At 31.3% G+C, this 23,348-nt stretch overlaps 1 protein-coding gene across 1 annotated transcript; it reads right to left on the minus strand.

The window, feature by feature from the left end:
* Positions 1–1,223: 1,223 nt before the first annotated feature.
* Positions 1,224–2,333, minus strand: LOC115881497 (mesencephalic astrocyte-derived neurotrophic factor homolog). The gene is made up of 3 exons (XM_030898998.1): positions 1,989–2,333; positions 1,808–1,932; positions 1,224–1,750 (listed from the first exon to the last, which is right to left on the minus strand). The coding sequence occupies exons 1-3, from the start codon at positions 2,065–2,067 to the stop codon at positions 1,448–1,450; spliced, it is 507 nt and encodes a 168-aa protein (XP_030754858.1). The 5' UTR covers positions 2,068–2,333; the 3' UTR covers positions 1,224–1,447.
* Between the last annotated feature and the right edge of the window lie 21,015 nt (positions 2,334–23,348).

Here is a 23,348-nt window from a genome sequence, read left to right on the forward strand (position 1 = left end):
ATTTCTTAACATGACAGACGAAGTTCTAAAGGGGGATGTTTTGTGATTTATGTCATGTACTAACATAACAAATCTCGTTTTTTTTTTCTAAAAAAATAAAAAAGTTATAGGGGTCAGCCACTTTTGACGCACCCGGTATGTTAAAGACAGTGTTTACAAAACTCGACCAACTATTGTCGACAACATGAGAGAAATGATTGTAGCTCGAGGTAGACCTCCACATATTATGCCTTTTAAAATGATAAGATGCTTTTGAAAAGACAATCATTTTATGCAGTTAACAGGAAAGGAAGCATATTGATCATTTTATTTCATCTAGCTAATTTTTATCACATAATTATAGGTTTATATCTAGTTTTAATTCTGTAATAATTAAAATATGTTTTAAACGTGTATCTTTTTATTACCGTTGAGTATTTTACTCGACAATCTTGAATTTTTGTCAAATTAACAAAAGATATATCACACAGCCACCTAGATATTTTTCCAAATAATAAAGATCTACTGACGCAAAATCATAAAAATTAAAATATCTAGGAAAATCTTTGTATGATGGGTAGGCAACCTTAATAATATTTTGAAGATATATTCCCCATTGAACACTGGAAAAATATACATGGTGTTCCATTTAAAATAAAGGAATAACTTGCTTTTAAAAGTGACTATGTTCCATACATTAATTTTGTCTCACCCTGTATATCTTTTCGGGTCAAATTTCAATTTGGTTTAACATACAATGGTTACTGTAATTAAATACCTATCAGGCTATACAAGGTTCACTAAAATTTAGGTAGCTGCATGTTATCGAAATTTAAAATTTACTCTTCATTTTCACAAAATGTGAAATACTTATGTCAAAATCCTGACATTTTAGGTATATGATGGGTATATGTTTCTTGAATAAAACTCAGCTTTATTTTTTTCCTAGAATACGAAAATCAATTAATATATAGGGTGTTCCTTTAGAAAAAACACAACTTTGATGTGTAACTTTTTTTGGGGACACCTTGTATAATTCTATATATTTTGATAATTCTATATAATGCTTTTAATTAACCTACATATGCTGCCAAAATTTAACTTCGATATAAACTACCGTTCTCCTGGGAGCTTCCGCCGCGTACGCGTATGAGAGGCGCCTTCCTGTATATTTTTTATATAATAGGTAGCCTGCACTAAATATCTCTGAAAACACTGTGCATTAAATAAATAAAACACTTAAAAATAAAGAATTTTTTTTATTATAAATATAAATAGTTTCTTAAAAACTAAAACATAATTTACCTATTACAGATAAGTAGATCGATCAGCTTCTGTATAAAGAAAATCTAAAAGAAGAGTTATCAAATTTTAAGGTATCTTTTACCCTTAACAGTGACTTTTTCTTAATTTTATATTTGCCATATTAGTCCTTTTTATAAATCAAATCACTAAAAAATCACTAATATTACAATTCAGTGTGCCTTGGTTTCAATTCTTCTATCCTTTTCAAGTATTCACTTTTTTCAATGCATCCTTCACAGTCCTCACCCCAGTCATTCAGAATCTTCTTCAAATCCCTTACTTTCAACTTCTTTAAGTCTACCGTTTTCAAATCGATTTGAACATCGTAACGCAACTCACAAATTTGAGTATCTTTTTTCTTCAATTTTTCACAAATTTTGTCCGAAGGCAGTGACCACGACATAGGTTTGGACATTTCACCTAGAATACCGGTGGCAGACTCTTCAAGACCTCCCAGGTAATAACACTAAAGAAAATAAGTATTAAAATATTTTTCAATATGTTTATGGAATGAAGTACTGACGAAACGATTTTCCTTGTTTTTTAAATCTTTACAAAAAGATTTGAATTCTTTTTCTATTTTTTTATGGTCTTTAAGAACATCATCGGATAATGTATTTCGAAATTTGTCCAAAACCTTGATACAAACTGAAAAAAAAATGTTTTTTAATTCCAAAAAATATCTAAATATATAAACAACATACCTTCGCATTCCCCTTCTTTTAAAGCTTGGACGGAAATAGCACAGAACAATACAGCTAAAATAAAGCCTGGAAACTCCATACTATGAGAGTTTTTATTAAAAAAAGGAATTAGAAAAGCGAAAATGTACAAGCTTTAGGTTAGAATAGGTAACTTCTTGATCTTAAAATATATCAGTAGGTTATCAATAAAACAAGATCGGAAATTAATGCGAAAGAACCGAATTAATTATTTTTGGCTCAAAAATATCTGAATTTCTAACAATTTGCCTACTAGAATCAAAATAATTTAAATCACAGATTTAAATGCCGCTTGTCAAAAAGCAATTTTGAGGATTTTGAATTGTCAGTGTTGGCGATTTTTGATTGGTCCACGTTGTGAAAGAAAAAATGTTGACGTACTCCAATTTGTGTATTTCTGGTTGCATATCCTTGATTGAGCAACTTAAATTATTCTTGTGCCTAAACAAAAAATATACGCTATAATCTATAATAATTATTATTATCGTTCATGTGTTGCTTGTAAAATTCATCGAGGTTTATCCTATCAAAGAAATAAATTTTATAAGTGAACTTAAGTTACCAAAACATAAAAAAGTTGAAAGGTTGACTAAAAATATCGGAAGGATGCGGAAATAAAAAAGGTGCGCCCTAGACCAGTTTTTTGGATTTTTTTTTCATAATTTCAGTTCAGTCAAGTGGGTGTATAATAACGAAACAATAACGATTAGAAAAAAATATATAAATCTGCAAAGTAAAGTCAAGGTCATGCGGGCGGTCTGTACAGGATGTCCTAAATTCCGTTCACAAAAAAGTCACTATATATAAGTAGATTGTCCGTTTTGCCTATTAGGTGGAGTTTTTTGTTCAGTTGGTGGCAATTTTTTATTCAAACAGTACGATATAGTATTTTAAGTTAAATTAAAAGAGCAACGTTGTCGCATGGAAAAAAATTAAGTGCGGTTATTTTGATTATGCGCAATCTTATTAGAATATTCTGGTAATACTTAAATTAGAGATTAAAAATATCATATAGTATGTTAAACTAACAAGGAAATATCACGGTTTTATAGTAGATACAAAAGTTGAAGAAAATTCAACATTGCCACAGTGTATTTATTAAACAGCCAGTCGACATGGCTAGTTTTGAGTACTCGCTCTTTACCTGCCACCTGTGTTATACTAATCTAAAAAGTTTTATTAGCTTGAGTAATAATTACAATATACGTTAAACCTTCTGAAGATATCAAATTGTTTTTTTTAGGTAGTTTGCATAAATTGCAGTTACTAATACCCTTGTTTATATATCCTTCTAATACTTTTCAAATAATATTATTATTGAATATCCGGAAAAGTTGAGTTATTGAATTATATTGCACCCAACAACGTCCTAATTACGCCTTCCTTTACGCGTTAACATTTTTTCGGCAATTTTATTAACATTTGAAATTGTCACAAAACAACACGACGCACAGTGGGGTATTTGACACTGATAGTTGATCGAAATTTTTTTATGTAGACCTTATATAAATTATTGCTATTTTCAATTAGAGGAAATAATATGAACAAAATACAGGATAATTCGTCGATTCTAAAAAAAGAAAGAAAAATCACTGTTCCAGTGTTTCCACGGTCAGTGCCAGTAGTAATATCGCAACTACTACTACTAATGCTACGACTGATCCGCGAGCAATGCCCATACCACTAAAGTCGCTACTAATGCCAAATTGTGCTATACTGCTAATGGCACTAATGACCTATTATCCTGGTGGCACGTATGGAAGTTCTGTTTCTTCTAGTTTTAGAAAATGTTCTTATTTCTTTTTTTTCTTTGCAGTTGTAGGGTAAAATTAGATTAATTTATATTATAGTGTTTAGTGTAGCATGTTAGTGTAGTCTACCAAAAAATAGTTTAGTATTGTTTTTATAGTTTATTTTGTAGTTAAGTAGTAGGTGAAGTGATAATTTTGTTATTTTTTCTTTTTGTTTGATAAATTAGTAATCAAATTGATAATTTGTTCAGTGTAGAATACAAGAATAAGTAGTTGTGTAGTGTTTTTAAGAGATTATATTCGTTTATTCTGTAATTGAGTAGTGGCTGAAGGGGTATTTGGGTATTTCTTTTTTTTTGTTTTTCTTGTAATTGTAGTAGTTCTATTAAGTATTGTGATAGATACACTATATCTTCCTTCAACTTCGTTGAAAAGTGCGTTATCATATAATCTTGGTTTTCTGGTAGCAGAATATACGAAAAAAAATCTGATCAAATTTATTTGAAATTAAATTAATCTAGTCTTATTAATCAAATTAAACTAGTCAAATAATAATAATAGTTAGTTTCAAAATACTATACAGGGTGAGTTTCCTACGATGTTCTCTATGGGTATCTCGGAAACAAGGTACTGGAAATAGAGAGTCGGTTAATGGGGAAAGAATTGCAGTTTTGTGGGAGTCATAAATATGCGCCTTTCGGATTTTTGAAAAAGTTTATCGCTTACTAGATATTTCGTAAAAAAAAATAATGGCTATTTTAAAACTTAAAATAGACTATAATGGAATTAGGGACAATTTTTAAAATAGCCAAAGTTTTTTTTTCGAAATATCTAATAATCCATGAACTTTTTCAAAAATCTGAAAGGCGCATATTTATGACCTCTCAAAACTGCAATTCTTTCCTCATTTAACCGACTCTCTATCTGCAGTAGTTTTCGAGAAACCCATAGAGAACGTCGTAGAAAACACCCTGTGTATTGAAAATACTGAAGATGAAACAAAATAAAAAATAAATTTTGCATTATCTAATTAAATTATTTTCCTGATACATTTTTTAATGAAAATGTACTTGAATTATTTCAGTTAGACATGTATCCTGCTTTTAGAAAGTTTTATGGTTTAACGGGATTTGTGTGTGAGTTAAAATAATGAAAAATTTTTTTTTCATTTTTTTCATTTATTTTTTACTACCCGAACTACCCGAAACTTTTTTACACCACACAAACCTCGTACCTGAGTATTTTATAGTTTCAATAACTGTACTAGCAAGACACTAACAACAACAAACACACAACGCTTTATTGTGCAAAAAGCCAAAACAGCTTCATCGACAAAGCACTCACAAACAACAAAATCACAAAAAAATACAAACAACAAAAAATACACAATACAAATAATTAAATATACTAAAATACTTAAATACTACTATACTAAAATACTTAAATATTATGACAACGCCACGATTTCAATATTATTTTAATCTAATAAATAATTAATTAATAATAATTAATGCAATCAACGTTAACTGTAACAGGGACGGCGTTGAAATACATAGCGAAAGTTTATGATTTCTGCCGTATACAGCGCTGCGGTCGGAATATTTTGTAATCAACTGAAATGCACCACGCATATTAGTAGGTATGTATGTAGAGTTACATGTAAATCATCGTAATTCGACTGGCTGATATACTACAGCATGAAGAGACTGTGATATTGCTGGGCTAAAAAAATAAAGCATGACATTTTATAATGTCTTAAACAAAAGTAATTAAATAATGTGACTGATAAAAAAATAAGGAACTAGGAAGGAAACTAGTAATAACATGTGTAATAAGATTATATCGTTTTTAACCTTGTACTTCGATGAAATTGCGTTTAAAAACCTCATTTGGCCTGCCCTGTATAAGCGCTTTGTGTCGAAATTTTTAGGAAGTATCAAGATAACAGACAGCCATAACTATCAATATTAATATATGAACACCATTACCGTGAAAAAAAAGCATGAACGAACGAACGAATGTTCGCTAGTGGTATGGACGGGGACCGCACGACAGGACCGCACGAGAAGACCGGAGGCATTTGTTGGCGAACGCCTTTGATGTACCGACTCGAAACGGATGGTCGAGCGAACGAACGAACGATCGGCCGCATGCGTTCGGTCCTCGTCTAAATATACCGCACTTTCATTCGTTCGTTTGTTCGTTCGTTCGTTCGTTCGGATAATGAATACGCACCTTAATACGTGTATGTAGAATACATACCTGCAGCTTGCTGAGCCATTTTCAATCAAAACAATAATATAAACATAAAAAGAGCACAAGAACAACAACAATTTATAATTTTAAACATAAAATTTAGCAATTTACCTCTTATCCGTGAGAAGTAACAACTTTGACGTTTCGTTGAAACAAATGAATGCAACTAAACACACCCATAGCAAAGCCATTCATGGCAGAGATGATTTAACTTATCATTTATCTTTTTTTGGGAAATCTTAAACACATTTGCTTTTTCGAATTTCGATCCCCTTTTTCATGCTAATACCCCACCGTGCGACGCCTAGTACGGATTCTTTTTCATTTATTTTTTACTACCCGAACTACCCGAAACTTTTTTACACCACACAAACCTCGAACCTGAGTATTTTATAGTTTCAATAACTGTACTAGCAAGACACTAAAATATTTAAATATTATGACAACGCCACGATTTCAATATTATTTTAATCTAATAAATAATTAATTAATAATAATTAATGCAATCAACGTTAACTGTAACAGGAACGGCGTTGAAATACATAGCGAAAGTTTATGATTTCTGCCGTATACAGCGCTGCGGTCGGAATATTTTGTAATCAACTGAAATGCACCACGCATATTAGTAGGTATGTATGTAGAGTTACATGTAAATCATCGTAATTCGACTGGCTGATATACTACAGCATGAATAGACTGTGATACTGCAGGGCTAAAAAAATAAAGCATGTCATTTTTTAATGTCTTAAACAAAAGTAATTAAATAATGTGACTGATAAAAAAAATAAGGAACTAGGAAGGAAACTAGTAATAACATGTGTAATAAGATTATATCGTTTTTAACCTTGTACTCGATGAAATTGCGTTTAAAAACCTCATTTGGCCTGCCCTGTATAAGCGCTTTTGTGTCGAAATTTTTAGGAAGTATCAAGATAAACAGACAGTTCATAACTATCAATATTAATATATGAACAATCGCCATCAGAAAAAAACTGGAAGGATTTGAAGTGTATGATACTTATAGATATTATATAAGAAATATTATTGGTCTCAGGTTTTTGTAGATATACATATTAATAATAGACAGTGTCGGGCCTTATCAAAGTAATCACCAACGAAGATATTTACATAAATATATCTAATTAACATATATTTAATTGGTTTTTATTTGTCATATATGTATCTACGATTTAAAATTTAAAAAAAATGTAGGCTATGAAATACACATTAAAAAAAATAAAAAAATACGAAATATATTTTGCTTTCATATATTGTTATAACGATGATTTTATCTTCAAAAAAAGTTTTATAATCTACACTTTTTATAATTTAATCAAGATAGAGCTATCAAGTAAAAAAATGTTGACAAAACGTTGACGTTATATCTCATTGTATCTCAATTTATGAATTTTTAAGTTTTGGCATTAACACAATAGCAATGGCACATTTTGGTAATTACATTTTTTATACATCTCTAAATTTGTTATAAAGGGTCGCTGATATGTATGGGAAACGGTCGATTATTAGGTAAAATACAGTACGTCTGCTAGAGCTGTGTCTATGAAAGGAATGCGGACAAAAAACATTTAAATAAACAACAATATATTTTATACGTCGACTTGACGAGTACGTCACCGCAAATCGCTCCGCCCACTCGTTTTATTGGCTACTTGCAAATTTGTCAAATTTTTATTGATGGGACGCGTCGTCTAATTTTTTACGAAAAACATCGAGAGAATATCGTTTCCCCTCTCACGGATACCCCGTAGTTACAGAACGGACAGACGTACTGTATAAGAGGTTAGGTTAAGTTAAATATAAAAGTTATTGGGTTTGTAAATATCTATTAGCGGGTAATACATTTAATTATGCAGGGTCGGTCATAAAGTCGTGGCACGTCAAAGTTTTATTTTTTTTAAATGGAACCCTCTGTATATTATTGCATATTTCGGTTCTTCCTTCAATTCTAAGCAAAAATCGAAATACACACAATGTACAGGGTGGTCAAAAGTGGTCTGTTTTAATAGAAAAAACCTATTTCCTGACTAGATAGAGCAAAACCGACATAGATGTCATGGGCTCGATTTCTGAGAAACGTTTAATGGCGTAAACCGCCTGTTGATATTTCACTGCCAACTGAGATACGGGTCTTTTTGAATTTTTTACCATTTTGAAAATTGCCAGTAACTTTTTTATTTTGCGGAATAATAAAATTCTGCAAAAAACGTTATTAAGGCACTTTTTTAGGCGCAATGCAGTTATTTATTCAAAGATCGTTTACTATATGGGGCGTATAATAAATGTAATAACGTAAAAGATTAAAGACAAATGCGTAAATGAAACACCCTTTTTGACATTCGTCATTTATTTAGGCGTAATCAGTTTTTTTTCTATGCTAGCTCTTTTTCTCAGAAATAATAAAAAAAATAATTTTTTACATGGAAATCATAGTTGGCTATGAACTTAAAAAAATGCTGGCGTTTTACCCTTTCCAATGATCTAAAGTTATGGACATCTATTTCTAAGAATGAGAGAAATATTAGGTTTTTGACCTTTAAGCGGGCCTTGATTTTGTGTTGACCTATTTGCCTAATTATTTTTTATCACAATTTAATATTCCATATTATTATTTATCTGCATAATTAAAGACTTTTGATAAGGTAAATTAACATTCTATATTAGTATTAGTAATTACAATTGAAATCGATACAATAAACAAAGAATAAAACTAAAAAAAAGTATTTTTTGAGTGACGAATATAGTTTTCTAAAAAAAATCATCAAAGATGTTCAAACTGAGCACCCCCTTGTTGAATACACAATAAACATCTTTTGCGCACAGAGTTACAACAATTTATTAGGCGAACTGGTGTAATAAGTCCAAAAGCTTGCCTAGTAGCCTTCTGTAATTCTTCTCTCGTCCCAATGGTTCTTACCTTATATACATATAAGGCCTTTTAATTTCCCCCATAAAAAAAATCAAAAAGAGTTACATCACAGGACTTAGCAGGCCAAGATATGGGATCCCTTGTTCCAATCCAATTCTCTCTAAATTCTCCATTTAATAGTGCAGTTGTAACCCTGGCTTTTTAATTGTAAATGGTAATACTAATATAGAATATTGATTTACCTTTTCAAAAGTCTTTAATTATGCAAATAAATAATGTTATAGAATATTAAATTGTGATAAAAAATAATTAGGCAACTATAGGTCAACATAAAATCCAGGCCCGCTTCGATACAAAGATAAAAAACATAATATTTCTCTCATTTTTAGAAGTAGATACACATAACTTAATATCGTTGGAAAGGGTTAAACGCCAGCATTTTTTTAAGTTCATAGCCAACTATGATTTCCATTTAAAAAATTATATTTTTTATTATTTCTGACTAAAAAAGCAAGTATATAAAAAAACTGACTACGCCACTAGATTGTGCTTAAAAATGTGCCTTGAGAACGTTTTTACAGAATTTTATTATTTCGGGAAATACAAAAGTTATGGGCAATTTTCCAAATGGTATAAAATTCATAAAGACTCCGTACCTCGGTTGGCAGTGAAAATATGAACATGCGGTTTAGGCCATTAAACGTGTCTCAGAAATCGAGCCTATGCCTCTATGTCGGTTTTGCTCTATCTAGTCAGGAAATAGGTTTTCTCTGTTAAAACAGACCAATTTCGACCACCCTGTACCTTAAACCAACCGTTAAACTACCCTTTGTAAAACCGTCTCAGCTACTAGCTTTTGTCAAAGCCCTAAAACTGTACGATGTAATGCTAATGATAATCTACAATTATCATGTGGTCGGAAACTTTTCAGACTATACAGAGAGACGGTTTTACAAGTGGCAATACCTGGCATTTTTCTGTCTATATCTGCAATTTGAAAAGTTAGAAATAAGTAAAACCTCCAATTCAATTTTATCCGATACCTGAATTCAATTTACAAAAAGTTGTTAATCGATACTACGCCCCCCACTGAATATTAACCTAAAAAACTACCGGAAGGATAAGGTCAAGGCGTCAAATGGTTTGTTCAAAGCCAGTTCCTGTTTCATAGAAAAAGTGGTACTGTTCGGAATAAAAACAATCTAGATCCGAGCTGTTTTTTTTGCTAAAGTTAAATGTATGTGTCACTTAAGTAAGGAGGGACGACAAATTTGCTAATTTTTTCTTAAGTAATAAATTTATTACCGGTCATTATATTTTTTGTTACCTGACATGTTCTTTAGTTATTTTTTTTAATAATCATTGACGTCAAAAGAATATTTTATTCAAAGATCGTTTACTATATGGGGCGTATAAGAAATGTAATAACGTAAAAGATTAAAGACAAATGCGTAAATGAAACACCCTTTTTGACATTCGTCATTTATTTTTAAAACCTGTACTATTATTTAAAAACTGCACTAATTCAACAACCATATACTTAAGATTACTTGAATGACATTGCTGGTCTACAATGAAAAGAAAAAAGATTTGCCAGAAAATGTACCATATGATCGAAAATAAATGGAGTCAGCGATGGCTATGAAATGAAGATCGCTGTCATTTTATATGTATGTAAAATTATATGGAGAATGTCATTGATCGTCATTTCCAAGCCAACTGGACGCCGATTTTTTTCGATCGTACGGTATAATCACAGATTAGATATAATATATGTATACAGATAAAAATCTTATCCCTAATTTGTGGTACGAAAATTGTTTTTTATGACGATGTGCAAACGAGTAAAATTTCCTGTGCGCAAAAATAAACTCGCGTAAAATAACAATAAACAGCGTAATAGACAGATATCGCTAAACCGAATAGCGTGCATGGACGTTAATAAGGCCAGGTGTTATTTCCTTTACGTGAGGTGGTATTAACTCTCTTCGTTTATAGTTATCGGATCGGAAAGAATTCTGTTCGTGTCGCGTCCGCTATTTAAACTTAAATTAACTTTGAATTTAAAACTTTGGAATTGTTTTGTTTACTAGGTATTTTAAAACTAACGGGCTAAAGTGCTTATTTCCAGTGCTTTATTGTTCAACGTCTGCCAGTAGGTTTAGGGCAACAAGCAACAAATTCTCTTAGAAGGGCTAAGTCGTCATCTGCTGTAAACCTAAGCCTCTTTATAGGTTCATTAATATTGGAAGAGGTGGAATCCATATTTTGGGCCATATTTATTTAATTAAAACTAATCCCAGTTACTTAAATATCAAGTTACCTAATAAAACAATAGTAATAATTCAAAACAATTCAAACATAACCTAAAATAAAAGATCTCGCCGGCCGGCCCCGGGTGTCAAATACCCGCACATGCCCATTTAAGCAATTTTTAAATGTTATTTAGAAACAGCGCTTGGTGTAACGTTATTAGCGGGTGTTGCGTTAAAAATTGCGCGCATATCGTAACCATGATAAGATACGCGTAAATACTGCATGACGCTATTCGGTTTCCCGATATCTCTCTAATAACTGTGCCGGTCAGGCGCTGTGCACAATTTTAGAGGCCATAAGTGGGCGTGCTATGTGCGCAAACTAGTAACCTAACTAGTACCCGATTCCGAAAATTAGAACCACGAAAAACCGTAAAGAAAAAACAAAGTTTATAATCTGTATAATCTGTGGTATAATATTAAACTGTATTTAGTTTAAGAACAAATAACTAAAGCCCGTTCTCAGAACAGCGAGTGTCGCCAGCGATACGTCAAATGATCCAATGAGAATCGTACAAAATTCAAACAGCTGTTAATTTTGAATTTTGTGCAAATCTCATTGGTTCTTTTGACGTGTCGCTCGACAATATCGATATGTTCTGAGAATGAGGTTTAATTGCTAAATAGAGAGGGCTAAACAGAGGCAGTGGCTCGCTTTATTTGGTCAATCTGGTCTAGAATAGATTTTAAGAAGAGTCCATGAAAGTTGTTAAAGCCGGAGTCACATTGTTCTCACATGATATGTTGTGTTGCATTATGATGTGATGTGTCGTGTCAATGTTCTGATGCGATGAATTTTATGAACTAAACTGGCAGTTCATTATTTGCTTTTATATCGCCTATTACGTCTAGTTCCTCAGACGAATTTGAAGAATGTGCTGCAGCTGTTTGTTCCATGTTAATAAGGAAGAAAAAAAATTGTGGATATTGTGGATTATAATAGTTTTAAATTCTCCTGGACCTTTCAAGTGGAAACTATCTTAAAACAGAACTCAAGAGCCTGGAAGAATACATCCGTAACTTGGAATCGGAATGACCTGCAACGGTGTAGGACACTCGAAGAAATTGCTCACGACTTATGATCGAGAAAAATTAAATATTTTCCTTGATTTAAGTAAGAACAATCTTCGGATTGTCACGGGGGGTTTAACAGGACACTGTCTTTACAGTGCCAAACCAAACCAAACACCTCAGTAGATTGAAGCTACATAAGAAACCAGGGTAAATGCAGATTCTGTGCGGAAAAAAGGAAGATCGCTGTCATTTTGTATGTTAAATTGTACATTATCGATCGTCATTTCTACGTCAAATGAACGCAGTTTTTTTTCGATCATACAGTATATATCAATGACTAAAGAATTCAAGGACAAATAACACCCGAGAGCAAATTGTGACGATGTTACCAAACAGTGCCGTGGCACATATTTTTCTTAACCTAGCTCTTTGAAGAGATATTTATATTTTTTGATAAATGGTTTGACTACGCCTATGTACGGTGGTATCATACTAAATTAATTACGAAAAAAACGTATTAAAATGTTAACAAAAGGTACAAAACTAGTATCGACGTATAGCACACATCAAGTACATATAATATCAGAAAAATAATTATCGAATTCAATAAGAAAACTAAGAAAACGCTAAAAAGGTGGAGCGGACTGTTTATTCACCTATGAAACGTAACTCCTGGCTCTTTCTTATCGCTGCTGCTTTTACACTTGACAGCTGAACAACTAATCACCATTGTAATAATGTTTATACAAAGTTCACTACACACAAACTATTAAAAATTGCTAAAATTGTCGCTGGTGACCAGCTGATGACTCATTGTTTGCCATCAAAAGAATGGTATCTAAGGTCACAAATTCTGCTGCAGCCCCTATATGGGCGTTACATGTCCTTATATTTTTTAATCATTGCAGTATATAGGCTAGCCCACAGGCCCAGTCTATAATGTTATTCGATATACCTATTTGTCTTTTAATAAAAAAACTATTTAAGTAAAATTTGTTTTTGTCAACTTATATCCCACTGGTTTTTGCAAAAAACAACAGATATCTTGTTTTTTAAGCCTTTTAATGACGAGAATCGCCAGAAGAATAAACAGTAAATAATCGTTTATTATGAAGCATCGTGACATTGAAAGATGTTCCAAACATTAACACGTAACTACAAAAAAAAAGAATTAATTTTTGAAATATTTCCAGGATGAAATTATTTGTTTATTATTTTTCGTCTTTTAGTTGTTATGTAATCACAATTAGATGTTAATCCTTTAATATCAAGCTGAGAGATTGATTTATGTATAAATATTAAATAATAGCAGCTCGGGTTTTGATAGACATTCTGACAGAAACGCTTTAAATCTACAAGTTGTTTATATTTATCTGATGAATTAATGTAACCATGAGAAACACCAGGTCAATGTAATAACACAGATCATACAGATTATAAACTTTGTTTCTTCTTTATTGTTTTTCGTGGTTCCAATTTTCGGAATCGGGCACTAGTTACGTTACTAGTTTGCGCACATAGCACGCCCACTTATGGCCGGTAAAATTGTGCACAGCGCCTGACCGGCACAGTTATTAGAGATATATCGGAAAACCGAATAGCGTCATGCAGTGTTTACGCGTACCTTATCATGGTTACGATATGCGTGAGTCAATTTTTAACGCAACACCCGCTAATAACGTTACCGTCTGATGTAATTTGCGGATCAATTACACAAAGCGCTATTTCTAAAAACGTTTAAAAATTGCTTAACTGGGCATGTGCGGGTATTTGACAACCGGGGCCGGCCGGCGGAATCTTTTATTTTAGGTTATGTTTGAATTGTTTTGAATTATTACTTTAGTTTTATTAGATAATTTGATATTTAAGTAGCTGGGTGATTAGTTTTAATTAAATATATTTGGCCCAAAATATGGATTCCACCTCTTCCAATATTAAAGAACCTATAAAGAGGCTTAGGTTTACAGCAGATGACGACTTAGCCCTTCTCAGAGAATTTGTTGATTGTTGCCCCAAAACCCACTGGCATACGTTGAACAATAAAGCACTGGAAATAAGCAATTTAGCCCTTTATTTTTAAAATACCTAGTAAAGAAAAAAAAATCACGAAAAAAAAAAGTTTTAAATTCAAAGTTAGGTTAAGCGGACGCGACGCGAACAGAATTCTTTCCGATCCGATAACTATAAATGAACAGAGTTAATACCACCTCACGTAAAGGAAATAACACCTGACCTTATTAACGTCCATGCACGCTATTCGGTTTAGCGATATCTCTCTATTACGCTGTTTATTGTTATTTTACGCGAGTTTATTTTTGCGCACAGGAAATTTTACTCGTTTGCACATCGACATAAAAAACAATTTTCGTACCACGAATTAGGGACAAGATTTTTATCTGTATACTTATAGGATACCTAATCTGTGGTAATAACAAGGCTCTGCTATTTTCGCGTAGGTAAAGAGCATCAAAAGAGGCTGGGCAATGACAAGTAGTGTCATTTTTTTTTGACAAACTTTAGGTCAATTTTTAGTAAATGACGTCTACAGATTGACCTCGCCAAACTTATTATCCATTGTATTTCCAGCCGTCTTTGGCGCCGTTTTTTTCGATCATACGGTATAACTCTGGTATCATGAGTTAATGTAAAATAAAAGAATAAAAGTGAGTGTTGTTTGTTTAATTAAAATAAATTAGTATGGATTTTTTAATGTATAAATTCCTTAACTAGGAACTATAATCTGTCGTAAAAATAGTGTAAAACAGTAAAGTATTTTACAGATATATATTTTTTTGTTTACTACAAACTGTAAATTAATTTTACAACATTTTATTTATTCGTATAATTTATACCTTTTATTTTATGTGCTTAGTGCTAGGCTGTGCAGTAGGTACTGTATATGGGATATTTCGAGCAAAAATACTTGTGGTTTTTCCAAGACCTTTGGCTTGGAATATTATTATCATAACTGACCACTAACAAGTCTAATTGTTTTAAAATTAGCAAATAATTACTTACGATTACATAATAGTTTTAATGTGAATAGGATTAAAAATGTGAATTGTGTTTAATAAAATTTCTAGTTTCATGATCAAGTATGCTTTGACATTGGTATTTCAAACAATTCTAATATAATTACCTTTGAAAATAATTAATAATTTGTTACAGTTCAAATGATACTGGGCCATTTTGCTAAAGAAGTACATTGTTAAAAACAGTACATCAATCTATTTTGTACAGGGTGGTGCCTCTCATACGCCGCGGAAGCTCCAAGGAGAATGGTAGTTTATATCGAAAAGAAATTTTGGCAGCATATATAAGTTAACTGAAAGCATTTTATAAAAATACATATATAATTATATAGGGTGTCCCCAAAAAAAGTTACACATCAAAGTTGTGTTTTTTTAATGGAACACCCTATATATTAATTGATTTTCGGATTCTAGGAAAAAATAAAGGTGAGTTTTATTAAAGAAACATATACCTAAAATCTAAGGATTTTGACATATTTCACATTTTGTGAAAATGAGGAGTAAATTTAAAATTTCGATAATAGCTACCTAAATTTAGTTCACCTTGTATAGCTTGATATTTAATTACAGTAACTATTGTATGTTAAACCAAATTGAAATTTGACCCAAAAAATTATACAGGGTGAGACATAATTAATATGGAACATTAGTCACTTTTAAAAGCAATTTACTCCTTTATTTTATATGGAACACCCAGTATATTTTTCAGGTGTTCAATGGGGAATTTATATAACTTGAAAATATTATTACGGTTGCCTGCCGCTCAGACGAAGATTTTCCTAGATATTTTAATTTTTATGAATTTGTGTCAGTAGATCTTTAATATTTGAAAAAATTTAGATGGCTGTGTGATATACCTATTGTTAAGTAAACAAAAATTAAAGATTGTAGAGTAAAATACTCAACGATAATTAAAAGATACACGTTTAAACCATATTTTAATTATTACAGAATTAAAACTAGATATAAACCTATAATTATATGACAAAAATTAGCTAGATGAAATCAAATGCTGAAAATGCTTCCTTTTCTGATAACTGCATAAAATGATAGTCTTTTCAAAAGGAGCTTTTCTTTTCGGGCATTTATGTGGAGTTCTACCTCGAATAGCAGCAACAATAATTCTCTCATGTTGTCGACAATAGTTGGTCGAGTTTTGTAAACACTGTCTTGAACATATCCCCATAAAAAAACCCAGAGGTAAAATCAGGAGCATTTAAGTATTCTTTTAATTGCTGAATGCACACTGCGTTCACCAATTAATAGAATCATATCAATTCTCTCTGATGCAGAATAAGTTTGCATTTTCGGCAAATTTCTGAGAAATTTTTTTTTTAACTGACAGAAAATGATAACTAGTTGTTAAAGTTGGACTAATTAGATTACTTTTTAGCTATGTTGAAGTAACGTCAGCCATATCACAGCCACCTAGATTTTATCAAATCATAAAGATCTACTCAGATCAAATCATGTAAATAAAATATCTAGGAAAATATTTGTTTGAGGGGTAGGTATATAACCTTAATAGTATTTTGAAGAGACTGGGTGTTCCATTTAAAATAACATGCTTTTAAAGGTGACCAATGTTCAATATTAATTTTGTCTCACCCTGTATAACTTTTTGAATCAAGTTTTAATGTGATTTAAAGTACAATATTTAATTTAACTACATATTAGGCTATACCGGGTAAATTCCAATTTAGGTAGCTTTTATTGTAATTTAAAAATTGTTCTTTATTTCTAGAAAATGTTAAATATGTCAAAAACCTTGCATTTTAGTCATATACTTCTCTTAAAACTGACCTTTGTTTTTCTCCGAGAATCCGAAAATGAATTAATATATAGGGTGTTTCATTACTAAAAACACAACTTTGATACGTAACTTTTTTTGGGGATACCTCTATATTTTTAAAAAGTGCTCTAAATTAACCTACATATGCTCACAAAATTTCAGTTCAATACAAACTGTCGTCCTCCTTGGAGCCTCCGGGGCGTATGAGAAGCGCCACCCTGTATATCTGGTATATATCTATTCTTATGGAGTGAAAATTTCAAATAGAAGTTCTAATGGGAATTCAAATATTAGTTCTATACCTTCCATGATATCGTTTTTATTTGACACCAAACCTCATTTTTATTTTATTTATATTTTTGGTATTTTCGACAATAAGGAAATGATCAAATCCATAGAGATCAAATCAGACTCATATAGATATTAGATAATTCCCGTAATATTACATAATCATATAACGCAGTGACCTATCAGTAGAAGCCAAACAGTGAGCAAACTACATCATCAGTCATTATAAATCATGTCCAGGATATATGTATGTATTATAATAATTCTAATGCCTTATTAACTCTCCATTCTATGAATTTCAATAATAGAAATAAAAAAAAATTGAACCTGAATGTTCTCATCTAAAACTATTTAATTAGCTTAATTAGCTGAAAACCTAATTAGTCATGGAAATGTATATGTATGATATCATCAGTTTACAGAGGATGGGATGACATGTAAGAATAAATTTAGTACAAAAAATATACTAAGAAATTAAAAAAAATGTGTTTACATCCAATAAGTACCTTCTTTTTTTTTTTAATTTCTTACTTTGACACAAATATACAATATGATGAAAAAAAAAACGGTGTTACGGTAGCCTTTGAAATAACAATCTACTATAATTATATTATCTATTGGAAAGTGACATAAGAACTTGCCAACTTCTCTATGTTTCTACAACAAATTTGTTGTAGAGACTTTTTTGTAACACTGTATATTTTTTTTGGCACAAAAAGAGTATTCTTCGATAAGCAAAATTTTTGTATGCAAAAACACTGTATATATCTACATTAGTTCATGAGTGCAATTAAAACTAAAAATAAGTATAGAATCATGACACTAATTTATTACCTAAACATAAAAAAATCCAATACAATATTATACAATTTATTTACGTAAACAAATATAAATTCAAAAAGGTACTTAAAACAATGTTCTCTTAAAAACTACATGCAATTGCTGATTTTATAAATTCCCCGTTTATCTATACATTAATTTTTACTAATATGGGAATATTTGTTTATTTTAGATTTTACCACCCCATTGTTTAATATATTAATTAAGGACATTAATGAGCTGAGGGTAATTAGTCGTAAAGTTTAACGACCGTCAAATTACTTTATATCTTTATGTATTGTTTATTGTGGTCAATTAATTTAAAATTAGCGAAGTTTTAATGTTTACTAATGACAAATTGCGAAATTCTAATGAAAATGCTAAGTCTAATAATAATTGTCCGCGTTTTAAGTTTTCTCATTATAATTAACCGCAAAGAACATCAGGTTAAAGATGCATTCCTTATTCCTTGATATAAAAAAATGAAATGACATTAATTAATACCTAGTAATCTGATCTTGCCTTTAGTTACGTAATCGAGGGCACCAATGACTAAAGAATATAAGGACATGTAACGCCCCTATACGGGCTGCAGCAGAATTTGTGACTTTTTTTTTGTTTTGGTGGCAAACAATGAGTCATCATTTGGTCACCAGCGACAATTTTAGCGATTTTTAATAGTTTGTGTGTAGTAAACTTTGTATAAACTTTATTAAAATGGTGATTAGTTGTTCAGCTGTAATGTGTTAAGTGTAAAAGCAGCAGCAATAAGAAAGAGCCAGGAGTTACGTTTCAGTCCAAAACACTTCTAAACAGTCCACTCCAACTTTTTAGCGTTTTCTTATTGAATTCGATAATTATTCTTCAATTTCAATTAACATCTATATGTACTTGATATGTGCTATACGTCGATACTAGTTTTGTACCTTTTGTTAACATTGTAATACGTTTTTTCGTAATTAATTAGGATGATACACCATAGGCGTAGTCAAAACAATTATCAAAAAATATAAATATAGCTTCAAACAGCTAGGTTAAGAAAAATATGTGCCACGGCACTGTTTGGTGACATCGTCACAATTTGCTCTCGGGTGTTATTTGTCCTTGGATTCTTTAGTCATTGGAGGGCACGATTTTTAAATTCATTGTTGCCAACCCATGCACATATTTGGCGTCGAACTGACTAACTGGCCTTGGCAATTTACTAGTGACAGTTAGTAGCTATTTTCAAAATCGACATTAGTTTATGGACTTTATTTAAATTTATAACAGTTTACTTTTATTTAATTTACCGACAATAGTTTAATAAGTCGGTAATTATTATTTTATCAAGAAAAGTAAAGAAGTAGTTCTTTGATTTATATTGTTGTTGTTGATGACTTGTATATTGGATTTTCTATAAAAGAACCAATTAAGGCAAATTCATTTTCTTCACTTCCAGCTACAGGTTTCTGCCTAGTAGGTTTTTCATATATCATACTATCAGCTCTGCGAAATAGGAAAAGTAGTTTTCCAAAGGAACGCTTGTCAAGAAAATTCCTATTTGGATATCTTAGAGGATAAACCCTTCAGGCCAACAAGCAATTGCCCTCACAAAATAAAATCACTAGTAACATAATATATATTCCTCCCGCCAGCAGATACTGCTTCATTCTTCTTGATAAAATAATAAATACTTACTTATTAACCTTATTGCAGGTAAATTAAATAAACCTAACCTGTTATAAATTTAAATAAAGTCCATAAACTATAATGTCCTTGAAAATAGCTACTAAGTGTCACTAGAAAATTGCCATGGGGACACCAGCCATCTTGATTACAACTTTATTAAAAAAATCGCTTTTTATTTAAAAACTAAGCCAGATAGGTATAGGATACCCTAATACATTTTAGAAGAGCATTTAAATCTGCTTCGACTTATTTAAAAAATACATAGTGTTGCGTTTGAAATAACGGAGTTTTTATGTAAAATAAATATTTAAAATAGACCAGCACTTTTTGATACCCCTGTATACACTTAAGGAAACAACACAGACTGTGGAAACAATAAAATATTTTAATAAAGTTTATTTCTCTGGCTTGAAAGTCAGCACAAGAATTAATTCTGAAAAGTGATGTACAAGGTGTTGACAAATATTTTTTATTATAGCATGCATATTTAAATATCTCAAAAACTAAAGCAATTAAACATATTAAACCTTTATAATAAATGCCTTATTTTATATCCAAGAATCCAAAAATGAAATAAAATACCGGGTGTTTCATAAGAAAAAATATAACTTTGGTATGGATCTTAGTTCTGACACACCCTGTACATTTCAAAATAATTTTAAATTGTGCACATTGCCTTCCTACATAACATATACCCATAAAATATTTTGTTTCTACATTTTTCCGTTTTCGTATAATCAACCGAGGCGAATGAGGTGCGCCACCCTGCGCCTGTCAAGCTTAATCATGTGACTAAATGTTTATTTGATATGAGCTATATGTTTACATCAGGGGGTAGTTAGTTTAGATTAGAATTTGAGTTGGCAACAGACATGTTCCACTGCGACCTTTTCAGATTTATAAAGACCCTATCTGATCTCTAAGTTACATTCTCCAGTCCTGTCCTTATCAAAAAGTGTAATAACCTTCAGACTGACCCCTCCATATAGCTCTTTGTTAATGGCTTATTATTGCCTATACATATTGCCTACGGGGGTGTCACTTGTATGGGGAAACAGGCAACAGTCAAATTTAAACGTGCCAGGACCAACGACAAAGAAAGCAACATCTGCCAGGCATTGGCTTTCTTTGTCACTCACATTGCTTAAATCATGATACCGCGGCCATTTTGCCAACAAAGAAGCTGGCCGGGCTGTCCTGGCAAGTGATTTAAAACAATTTTGCTTTTTTACAATATTAAATTACCATTTGGAGTATTTAATGCGATTATTCAATTAACTGGTAAGTCAGAAATTACACACAAATACTTTATTCGTAAATACAACTAAGATGTAAACGTAGTTTTGTATTTTTAGATTTCAACTTTTGCAAAGACCCGCCGATAGAACTTGCCTGGCAGCGTACCTGTTTAACTAAACGTATTATTTCCTGATAATAATATCAAAACACGTAAGTACCTCTATAATTTATGATGACAAATGATTTTGATTATGTTTTATGTTATTTAAATACTTTCTAACCTCAAATAATAGTAAGATCCTTGTTTATATCGCACAGCCCGTTCAAAACTGTATTGTCTTCAAAAAATGTTTACAAAACAAACAATTATTACAAAAACAATGTCCTTTTAATCTGATTTATACCTCAGAAGGATGCCAGTAAAATTTTATTAAATCAACATTATATTATTTGGCCATTAATATCCAAAAAGGAGCATATTGCCTTAACTTAAATTTTCTTTTACTTCTCTTGACAATGTTCTCTATATTCTCTATTTTGAGTTAGTAAACTTTTGAACGGGATGTGCGATATATAAAATACATAATATATCCAAGGGTATGATCTGATAAAAGTATTTTTTGATGCATTTTTTGGTTGTTTATGCACGTTGGCTTGGTTTATGTTTTATTCAGCTTATATTTATTTGGTATAACAGTTTTTTTTGGCCTTTGGAATGGCATGCATTGAGGCTAGATAGCGTTTCATTAGATCATTAAAGGAATTTAAATTAGCATATATTTTTTGTGATATTAGTGTGTTATCACGATACAGGTAGTTGTATCATAGTGCCTTATGCATGTTATTTACCTATTATATACTTATGTATTATCAGTAAATAGATGATAACATACTACTAAAATGTCTTTTTAATAGTATATTTATCTTTCCAATTCACTAGTTATTTGCAAAATGTATTTTGAACTAATTTAACTCATTAATTGATCATCTTTCTTTTTCAGGTTCCGGAATATTCTTTTTCATTGTTAAAAAAATATATATATATATTTCAATATTATTGTAATATAAATCGCAGCTCTAAAAAATAAATGATATTGTTTACTATAATAATGTGTAATTTATTTACTATGAATTTTCTCTGAAAATAATAAGTCTTTAATAATATCATTGATTTGCTGTGTAAAGTTAATAGACATATTTTTTAGTACTGCCAGGCGACACCAGGTGGCGTCTGTTTCCATTTTTTAACATGAAGTTAGCATTTCTTTAATGTACCTATTCTCTGCCTAAAGCCCCGTTCTCAGAACAACGTCGTGTCGCGGGCGACACAGTTTGACATTTCAAACAACCAATGAGAGCTGTACTAAATTTAAAATTGACAGCTGTTTGAATTTTGTACAAATCTCATTGGTCCTCTTGACGTGTCGCTGTTCTGAGAACGGGGCTTTAAGCCCCGTTCTCAGAACAACGTCGTGTCGCGGGCGACACAGTTTGACATTTCAAACAACCAATTAGAGCTGTACTAAATTTAAAATTGACAGCTGTTTGAATTTTGTACAAATCTCATTGGTCCTCTTGACGTGTCGCTGGCGACAGTCGCTGTTCTGAGAACGGGGCTTAATACAAAGAACCGCACATTTTCCACGCTGTCGTACTGACATAAAATTTGTTCTGACGTTGCCATTTTATCGTATTTGGTTTATTTTTGGTTGTCTCTATTTGGTATTTACTATACAATTTGTACAAAATTTCTAATGAGTTAAATTACCGTTAAATCTGTTGTCAGTAAAAGTTTCGTTTTTTTGTCGAGGGCAACCTCTTTACTTTTTACACTTATTTTTGTATAGATGTTCGTGGCAACCCTAACTATTTTATTCGATCTTGGAAAACTATAAAGTAGACAAGGTACAGCTTGTGCTTTATTATATAAAACATCAAAAAGTTAAAAGTGAAAGTCCAAGTATTCAAAAATATTTTTAAATAATTTTAGACAGTATATAGGTACTTGGAGGTGCTTTGCAAGAGCGCCCATAGAAAAAATACTCATTTTTGGGACTAAAATGATATTTATTAATTTATTTAAAAGTTTCGTCCTGTGTCATTATCATCATCATCACCATTTTCAGCTTATTCAGCCATTTCCAATTATGGTGTAGCCTCCATCACACATTTAGAAAGGTACTCTCTTTGTAGTTAGGTTCATTGTTGTCTATTGTTGGCTATGCGGGCCCAAGTTATCCCTGATCATTTCCTAATATAAAGATCCCATCTCAAGTTT

Source organism: Sitophilus oryzae, unplaced genomic scaffold (genome assembly GCF_002938485.1).
Source record: "Sitophilus oryzae breed Bouriz unplaced genomic scaffold, Soryzae_2.0 scaffold_172_pilon_pilon, whole genome shotgun sequence".
In the NCBI taxonomy this organism is placed as follows: domain Eukaryota; kingdom Metazoa; phylum Arthropoda; class Insecta; order Coleoptera; family Curculionidae; genus Sitophilus; species Sitophilus oryzae.